The sequence below is a fragment of the Dermacentor albipictus genome, chromosome 6 (assembly GCF_038994185.2).
Source record: "Dermacentor albipictus isolate Rhodes 1998 colony chromosome 6, USDA_Dalb.pri_finalv2, whole genome shotgun sequence".
NCBI classification, from domain to species: Eukaryota; Metazoa; Arthropoda; class Arachnida; order Ixodida; family Ixodidae; genus Dermacentor; species Dermacentor albipictus.
The window spans coordinates 68,849,380-68,858,221 of record NC_091826.1 but is presented as its reverse complement, the minus strand read 5'-3'; the positions used below and the strand labels follow the sequence as shown (position 1 = coordinate 68,858,221).

The window sequence follows — 8,842 nt, the reverse complement described above, 5'->3', positions numbered from 1 at the left end:
CGTACAGCCAGTACCACGTCGCCCAAATATCGATCCTTGCCAGCTAGGACCTTGGGTTTCAGAGGACAGTCCTCTAGCAAGTCCAAAGGCATGCCAAGGCCAGTGAAGCCCAAGGCTAGGGGAGCCAGCTATCGCTCTTGGACCCATTTCCTCCCACTGGCAGTCTTAATAAAGCTTTACTAATACTACCCAACTCTGTTCGTTCTAAAGCTTTCGTGTGTGAACGGTTATCACTGCACCTGACCCAAACTACATAGCGCAAAAAAATTTTCACTAATCACCTTGAAGATCTAGCCACCACACAGAAAACTATTGACCAATAGCAAGCTGTTATCTGCATTGATGCAGTTACCCTTACATTCCACACCGCATTGTTTGCAACCGCACGTTCTGTAAAGAAAATCCTTGCATCCAATGGGTATCTCGCGACAAAATTTGTCTGCCTCTCCTTTTCTTTCACAGTTCTTTTTTTTTTGCAGCTTGACGCTGTTCAATGTAAGAAATACTGTAAAAAAAAATGCCAACTACCTTGCTTCGGATGGTGAAGTTTTGACCGATGTAACTAAAGCACCGCCTTACCAGCTAAACGTGTGTTGTAATTAGTTTAAAAAATAACGCCTCAGAAGAATTTTAATAAGCTACGCGTGACCATCATTACCAGCAAGCCACGGGCGTGAAGGAAAGCGGACAAGTAATGCTCATGCGAAGCCTATCGCAGAGCATGTGTTTTCACGCACTGAAACGCTGCCGCAAACTCGGGCAGCGCCTTGACGGGCACGTTGCAGCGATGGCTTGCATCTCCGTACAGCACGTCCACGTGGTTGCCGCCGGAGCACAGAGCATAGCAAGAAGCCACGAAAAAGAGCCTGTCTTGCGCGAGGCTCGACTCTTTGGCGTACGCACTGCTTGTGTTTCGAGCAATGCCAAGCCTGTAGGCAGCCAGGCTGGCCAGGAGAGCCTTCAAGTCCACGTAGTTTGGCACCCACTCCTGTGGCGCAGTGGAAGTGTCGGTGGTCTCCTGAATGTTATCGCTTCCAATCTCTTGCTTGCGAAGGCGGTTCACGTTGAAGAGGCGATCGTGGTACAGGCCCCTGAGCACTTCGTCAGCGAGGAGACGACCGGCGCCGCCGTAGTTAGCGGCCGCCGGAAAGTCTGAATGGAACAGCGGGAACACAAAGTAGTTTTCGGCGACCGTGAGCGCACCGTGAAAGCTCCATCGGTGGCGAAGAAAGGAACCCGGCTTGAGAACGTTCGTGACGTCTCGTTCCAGGAGGCGCCAGCGCCCGTTCATCAGGTTCAACCAGTCTACGAAGAAGCGAGCTCCGCGCGACGGTTCTGGCAGAACGCTCGCCAGGAAGCTCTGGTTGTTCCACGGCACAATGGCGCCCGGGGCCCAAAGCTGGAGCAAGGCTTTCTTGTGGCGTGCCACCGCGTCATCTAGGACGTCCCGCACGTCCCGAACGACATCCTCGGCGCCTCGGTGCTTCGGGAACAAACTGAGCCACCCGATGCCCACCGCGCTTTCGACCTGAATCAGGCAGCGTCGCCGATGCGCCGACGGAGGCAAGCCAGCAAGCTCCAGCGTGGCATCCGCGATCTCTCGGCTAGCCATCCAGCCCAACTCGTGGGCAACGCGAAGGCCTAGGCTTAGCGTGAGCTCCTCTCGCGTATCGGAGTCGAGTCCCAGTAGGTAGACGACGGAGCGAAGCAGGCCGGCGTTTTCCACTTGCACGATGTCCCGAGCCGAAAAGCGGCGTGCCCAGATGAAGTACTCGTTCAACAGGAGCAGCAGCCGTCCAGCAGCAATGCCCGGAGTCGCCGTGTCTGTGAGGTTGCGGATCGACATGCGCAGAATCCTCGAGTCCTGCTCGGCCATCGCGGGGCCCAGCACCTGGAGTGTCAGCCGGTCCATTGCCTCTATTTTGGCGATGACCTCGTCTTCGACCGCTTCGGAAGCATCGAATAGCCGTAACATGGCTCGCACGTAGCGCCGGTACCGGAGCGACGCTGCCGTCCCCGCTGGCTGACCGGCGAACGCCCTCGTGGTGGCAATCCAGGCATGAAAGGCAGCGCTGTGGCCAATCTTTAGCACGGGCTCCCCGGTCCCTCCGCGAAGAGGAGCCAGTTCGAAGCTCACGTGGAACCACAGATGCACGTTCCAGTTGCCAGACAGATCGAGCAGAATCTCTAGGAGATCCCAGCGAGACGTCTTAGGCCACGGGAGATGGCGCGCGGCCATGAACCTTTTGAGGTCGGGCAAACTGCTCTGCGAAAGCTCCATGCACGACTTGGCAAGGCCGGCTACCTTCTTCTCGACGCTCAACGGCGACGGCGCTGCGAAATACTGGCTGCCGCCGTGTTCGCTGCTCCACTCGATGGCTTTAAGCGCGCGACCGTACATCGCATCTTCCGCTGCATCCACGACGGACAGCAGGTGGTGTTGGCGTTTCCACCCGTCGCAGACGAAGCGATAGAAATTTCGGCACGGGTCTTGAGATCGATTAATCGAAAGCTCTATAGTGGCCATGTACTTGTGGCATGCCGTTTCATGGCAGCCAGAAAAAAGTGGTAGATCCGCGTGTTCTGCGTGCGACGTCCGGGGGCTTGCGCGGAGAAGGCCCTGGTCCTTGACGCGAACCCACAGCATCGATCCCAGGTAGAGGAGAAAGGCGATGGAAAAAATGACCGCCATCGCCTCCAGGATGATCACGTGCCTGGGGTTCATGCGCCAGTTTGCTCGAATGACGACTACATTAGGCCCGGCGTGTTCCTGCGGGTGGGAAATGCAAAGTGAAAAGCTTGTACCTTGTTGATTGCAGCCGCGAACCTCTGATAAAGCCTCTAGATTATTGCTTTAACTATATTAATATCACTTTGAGGTTCAATTTCTAATAGTGCGCTGAAATGCTGTCTGTCGATATAAGAACACGTACCGTCCTAAGAAATACAAGCAGATTGCTATAGTAGGTTAAACACACCAGCAGCCTGATTATGTTTCTGGCTACACTTCTGCTTCAGGTTCCCAAGCTAAAATGAAAGCACCAGTTTCAGTGCAAACGCGTTGAGATAAGTGTTTTCCGGAAAAGCTATAGAGGCGTTGAGAAAACCCATGCTGTAGTCACAAATATGGCGTTAAGCTCCTCGTTGGCACGCGGAGACGCGAGAGTAGTTCAAACGTGTTTAACAACATCCGCAGTAATCCTATTCTACGATAGTGTCCCTGTATGTGCTACGGGACCCTAACTGGATCACTGTGTTACGGATGCAGATTGCGTCTACGGACACACAAACTTCTCAATGAAATGAATCAGAGCTTATAGCCACATGAAAGCGTAGTTTAAGCTTTGCCATATTAGGACAACCCGGACTACTTGCCTACTTGTACAACTTTGCCTTTCTTTATAATTACAACATTTCAGTGTAATGCGCCGCGAACCGCTCTTACAAACCTGTATCTACGCAAGAGATTTCCCGTCATGCCACGTGTTGTCGTAGAGTGCATGCTTCTGCGAAAGGCGTAATCACCCAGCGTGCTTCCTGCCTGCCAACTCAACCTGTGTTTCTTACACTGCTTGGATTAAGTCATTGACGTAATGCCAAGAACTGGGACTCTCGTTTGAAGTTGCTGCTCACCACCGAAGCGTGCGAGTTCTCAGCGAGTTCGTAATGTCTCGACAAACGCCCTCTCATGCGTAGCCAAAGTGTAACTGGTGTGGCCGAAACCAGTTAAACCACGCTGAGTAAGCACGGCTGAAACATACGGATCTATATCTTCTGACTGATGTTTTTATGTCGTTTGAAGATGCCTTGTATACACCCACCTATCAAAAAACGTTGGCCACCGTTTCTGGGTGATTCTGATTAGGTTCGACCCTCTCTTCAATTTCACGCATAACGTATAATTTGTAAATCAAGAGTGTGATGTATGTGCAAGACTGAAATAGATACATGAAGCCGACGTGTGGCGGCACGTCAACCGACTCCCCTTCTTTTCCGTTGACAACTACAGCAGGTCGGCCAGCCTGACTTTGGGATAAGGTTCGCTTGCATTAAGGCTTTTGGCTGTCGAAACATAATCCCGCCACCCAGTCCATGTAACGCTAGAGCAGGACAACGAGAATGAATGTTGGGGTGCGTTGAATGGGACAGCCTGTAGCACTTTGACTCTAGCCTATTGAGCCACATGGGAAAATGCAGCTAAACATGAATGCCATATGACTGATGGTTTGGGAGTTGGGGACACTTGGGTGCAGCGTCAGATGCTCTTTCTTCACATTAACGCCCACGTAGGACGGTATCTTCCCCTCTCCCAGTCCTCCTGTGCAAGGCACAATGTTGCTGTCAGACTCGCGAGAATTGGGTTCGTGTAAGCACGACAGGTGGAGAGTCGGCTTGACCTCTCCTGTTCAGCACCTGTCTGGATTCCGCAAGTTAGCCTACAGATAGTATACGAGAAAACAAGGACCACATGTGAGGGAAGTGCTCCCACACTACTTATAAGGACTCTGGGAACACTTCGTTCACGTGTGGTCCTTGGTTTCTATTAACGCTGTAGCGTTAATAGACATACCGGTTCTTGTCCACCTCTGGTGGCTGGGCATTTCCACACGACAAGAATTACATGCACATCGCTAGCGGGTAGGGTCAGAAGCCGGATTGATTGAGAGCGCCACGACCGCGTTTACATACTTTTCTCCGATCGGGTTGAACGATTCACCCCGTGCACCTTTCGCAATCCGGCTGACGGCCCAGTCCGACGCTGTATACCTGGGACTGACCTGCTATAGCGGTGGCGTGAACCCGAGCACCAGATCTCGTCTCGACAAGCCTACTTGCCTCGATTTTATTGGGACTACGTAAGTCTATCCGCCTGCATGGCCCGATCGAGACAAGTCAACCCGCCTGCTACTGCTAAGCCTACTCGACCTGACCCGCTGTAGTATATTCACGTGCGCGCCCGCTGCGCAGCAATCGCACACCTGCGCGTGCGCCAGCTGTCGTCTGTTTCCGGTTGCTCACCTGTGCTGCCGGAGCCGGATCCGGCAACGCGCAGGCAGACGTCGCTGCAGAATCGAGCGCGGTGTCTGCGCCATCGCCGTGGGCGGCTGCATCTGCCGCCCGCCGCGCCGCCGCCTGCATCTGGCGCACCTGAAGGAGTTCGTGCAACTCGAGTCGCTGGAAGCCCGGTCGTCTCGTAGGACCCGTGGTAAGCCTCGAACCGCCTAAGGCGTTCCGCTCCGAATCCGAGGAGCTCGAGCTGCTGCTGCTGTCGATAGTGGTCGCCCCAGTGTCGGCCATCGCTTCGTTATTGAACTCAATCCTGTCTCCGGCACACCTGAAGGTCGCCCTGCGTGTGAATGCCGTCCCTGACTGTCAGCAAGAGCGAGACAAGCCTGCAAGCGTCCAGCTGCTCTTGCTCTGTCGGTCCGCTCGTGAGGGCACCCGCCGCAGCTGCTGCTGATTCTGAGCCCGCGTGAAGAACACGTACTCACGACGGGGATTGCCTGCACCATAAGGTAAAAACGACGACAACGAAGTAAGTCGGGCAAGACATGCAGATCATCGATATTCATCGTCATAATCATCATCATCAGCCTATTTTAGGTACACTGCAGGACGAAGGCCTTTCCCTACGATCCCCAATTATGCATGTCCAGCGCCAACCGATCCGAACTAACGCCCGCGAGTTTCCTAATGTCATCGTCCCACCTATAGTATTCTGTCGTCCTCAACTGCGCGATATCCCTTCACTAGGCGCCGATTCTGTAATCCTAATGGTCAACCGGTTATTTACTCTAAGCATTACATGACCTGCCTAGCTCAATTTTTTGCTGTTTATGTCAATTAGAATATCGGCTATACCCGTTTGCTCCTTTATCTGTCTTTTAACGTTACGCCTAACATACTTCGTTCCAACGCTCTTTGAACCGTCATTAAGTTGTTCTCAAGCTTCTTTATCATAAAACATGACGTACAGCTCGAAGGACAAGGACTGCGAGAGACAACGTACATTGCGCTGACTTCCAACAATGTTTTATTGTGTTGCCACATCGTGTCTATATATACAAGAGGGGGCATGCACAGAAAAGGGTGTGTTCCAGCAGCAAGCCATAGTGCTGAGAACAGGGTCACTTGAAAAAGACTAACATTACGATTTCTATCTGTTGAGATACAAGACTTCACTAGGGGTCAGCGCGATAGAGGGTGGACTAACACACCACCCAGTTTTCTGATGAAATCGGTTTCTATAATTTCCCTGGTGAGCTGTGAGCTGTGTCTCGCTAAAACTTCCTCGTCTTCAAAGAGGGGCACGCAACCGAAGCCCCGGCAGTGAATGCCGAAGTGGCCTTGAACACTGTTATGGACGTTTCTATAGTGCTCTCTTAAACGATCGCGCCTGTCTTGCACCGCCAAGCTGGAGTTTGCAATGGCGCTGCGCGGAGGTGATAAAGGAGAGCGGCATCAGTTGTGTTGGGTCCTCTAATCGCACAAGGTTGATGCCGTGAACAGCGCAATGAACAGAAGTGGTTTAAGATGGCCTTCTTCGTGTTTCTTTTTGCGTCCTGGGGAGCACCTCTCGTGGGCTTGATTTGTAAAGCGCTTCACGCGCCAGACTGACAGTGGCCTCGTTGCCTGCTACGCCGATATGGAAAGGTTCCCGTTGGAGCGCGATGGCAAATCCGTCTTTCTGTCATTTTTTAACCGCATGTAATGCATGCTGAGTGAACTTGCCGAGGCGAAAACCGCTCTGTAATAGTTGCAGTGCAGCCTTGCTGTCCAAAAGCAGAACTGCAGGCTGAGGCTGACAGGAATTCAGTTTCCGCAAGGCTGCTGCAATTACGACACTTTAAACGCCGTAGAAGACACGACGCGGTCAAGTGTTGCAGCCCACGTGACATTGTGTGTCGGTATCACGTACGCCGCTGCGCTGGTTCCATTCTCTTTGTCAACAGAGTCGTTGGTGCACAATAGCAGACGTCTGTCATACATGCTGTCGAGGTGTTCTACCACCGAAGATTTTGCCTGTGCCACAGGTGTAACTCCCTTGATGCTAACATGCGGCATGTAAGTTGACATCGCACACCCACATTTGACCACGGTGCTTTCTGACGGTCTAATTTTTTAGTAAATTGCAGGCTAACTACACGAACTGTGTTGAGTGCCACAAAGACCGTCTCCTAAAAGACTCTTGAGAAACGCTCTTCCTGCCCGAATGTCACTTACTCGTGACTGCGTTGAACAACAGGGGAACACCTAGGCTACTCAGGCCTCCCACTTCGGTCTGAATTATCTCTTGCTATTTTCTCTCTGTCATCACAGCAAGAAATAAACGGTAAAATCAGCCTTCGCTTAGTCTCATCTCACGCTGAAGATAAGGTATTGACGTTTTGTCGGGGTTATCGAGAGCAGTTGTTTGATTATCCGCTGTTGAACCGCGAAATAGTTTTTATTTCTTAACGCTCTTTCATACTGGCGATGACGGAATATTAAAGCTTTGCATTTATGGTACACTCGGGTTAAGACATTATTCTAGGAGCACATTGCAATTTTTTGCGGGCATGCGCGATTGTACTTATTCGGACGATGGAAGTGTGTCGCTACTTCTTTTCGCGTTGTAGCGTCCGTGTGGTTGCTCCAAGCCGCGACACCACAGCGCGACAGGGTCCGCCCATCGCGTATCTACAGCTGGTCGCCTTCATTTGAATATCGCGTGCACGTGGTTGCTTCTTAAACGAGCAGCCTTGCAGTATACATCGTATGAGCATGCGCACTTGCCGTTCGGTAGGGACCTAAAAGAAAGATATGGAATTTCACGTGCCAAAAGCACGATTTGATTATACGCACGCTGTATAATGGGGGTCTCCGGATCAATTTTCACCCCCTGGGATGAAAATTAATCCGGGGCCCTCCACGCCCCGAGCTCGACGAAGACTTCTGCGTTGCCGAGGTCAGACAGGGCATTTTCGCGCTCAACCGCAAGTCTGCGCCGGGTCCAGACGGAGTCACCAACAGAATGTTGAGGAACCTCGAGGACACGTCGATCGTCTTTCTGACCGACAAAATCAACGAGTCCTGGAAGAGCGGCGTTGTTCCGAAAATGAGGCCGCTGTGGCCGGAATTCGATCCCGCGGCCAAGCTCGCGCTTAGCAACGCAACAGGGAAGCCACTAAGCAACCACGGTGGGTATTTCGTAGAGATTGGACAAACATTCCGGTAAAGCAGTAATAGTGCAATAGACCGGCAGTAACCTGCGTTGCCGTTAGCTCGTCTAGCTGCGCCTTGACCATCGTCACTCTTTTCACCACCTCCAGCAAAGCGCTGTTCGGTACACGGTCGTCGGCCATGAAGTATGTCACTTGCTTTCCGTGTGAGGGAGTAATTCAACGCCGAAACTCTATTTGTCAAATGGCTGTGGCTAAATAAGGTACGTCCGACGTCTCCCTGCAACTTCTTTTTACAGGTACGTTAGACGTATCCGTTAGTGTTTAAAGCATGAAATGCTTTTAGCTCCTGATGTCGTCGACCTTCAAGTGGCCTTGAGCCAAAAGCCAGAGTCGTCATCCGGGCAAGTGCGAGACCAAAACGAGATCATCTGGACAAGAGGCTGGCGGGCTAGTTGGTACTGCATCACTTGAGGCAAAGCGCAAGATAACATGTAGGACAACAGAAAGGTACGAAGGCACAGCGCTACTAACAATTGACTTTTTGTTGGACATGGTTACCCCGTGTATACCGCACTAGGGCAAGAAGAAAAAAGCCAACCATCGCAACATATACTTCTTTTCGGAATAGTAAACCACCATAGGCCGCTACCGCTAAAGGAACAAGATTTTTTTTTTTT

General features: G+C 52.0%; 1 protein-coding gene and 1 long non-coding RNA gene across 2 annotated transcripts in view; one reads left to right on the top strand and one right to left on the bottom strand.

Annotated features, from left to right (window-relative positions):
• Positions 1–612: 612 nt before the first annotated feature.
• LOC135910524 (endothelin-converting enzyme-like 1) lies at positions 613–5,509 on the bottom strand. Its single transcript, XM_070540795.1, has 2 exons — positions 5,020–5,509; positions 613–2,770 (listed from the first exon to the last, which is right to left on the bottom strand). Exons 1-2 carry the CDS (start codon positions 5,296–5,298, stop codon positions 710–712), a joined length of 2,340 nt encoding a protein of 779 aa, XP_070396896.1. The 5' UTR covers positions 5,299–5,509; the 3' UTR covers positions 613–709.
• Positions 5,404–8,842, top strand: part of LOC139061168 (uncharacterized) — an 83,754-nt gene continuing 80,315 nt past the window's right edge. The window contains exon 1 of the long non-coding RNA XR_011515234.1: positions 5,404–5,516. This is a non-coding gene — a long non-coding RNA (uncharacterized lncRNA). The remainder of the gene's footprint in view (positions 5,517–8,842) is intronic.

Excerpts from the sequence above, each read along its gene's own strand:
- LOC135910524 (XM_070540795.1), bottom strand. The coding sequence starts at position 5,298 with ATGGCCGACACTGGGGCGACCACTATCGACAGCAGCAGCAGCTCGAGC. Across the intron at positions 2,771-5,019 it reads ATCCGGCTCCGGCAGCACAG|GAACACGCCGGGCCTAATGT; the intron begins GTGAGCAACCGG and ends TCCCACCCGCAG.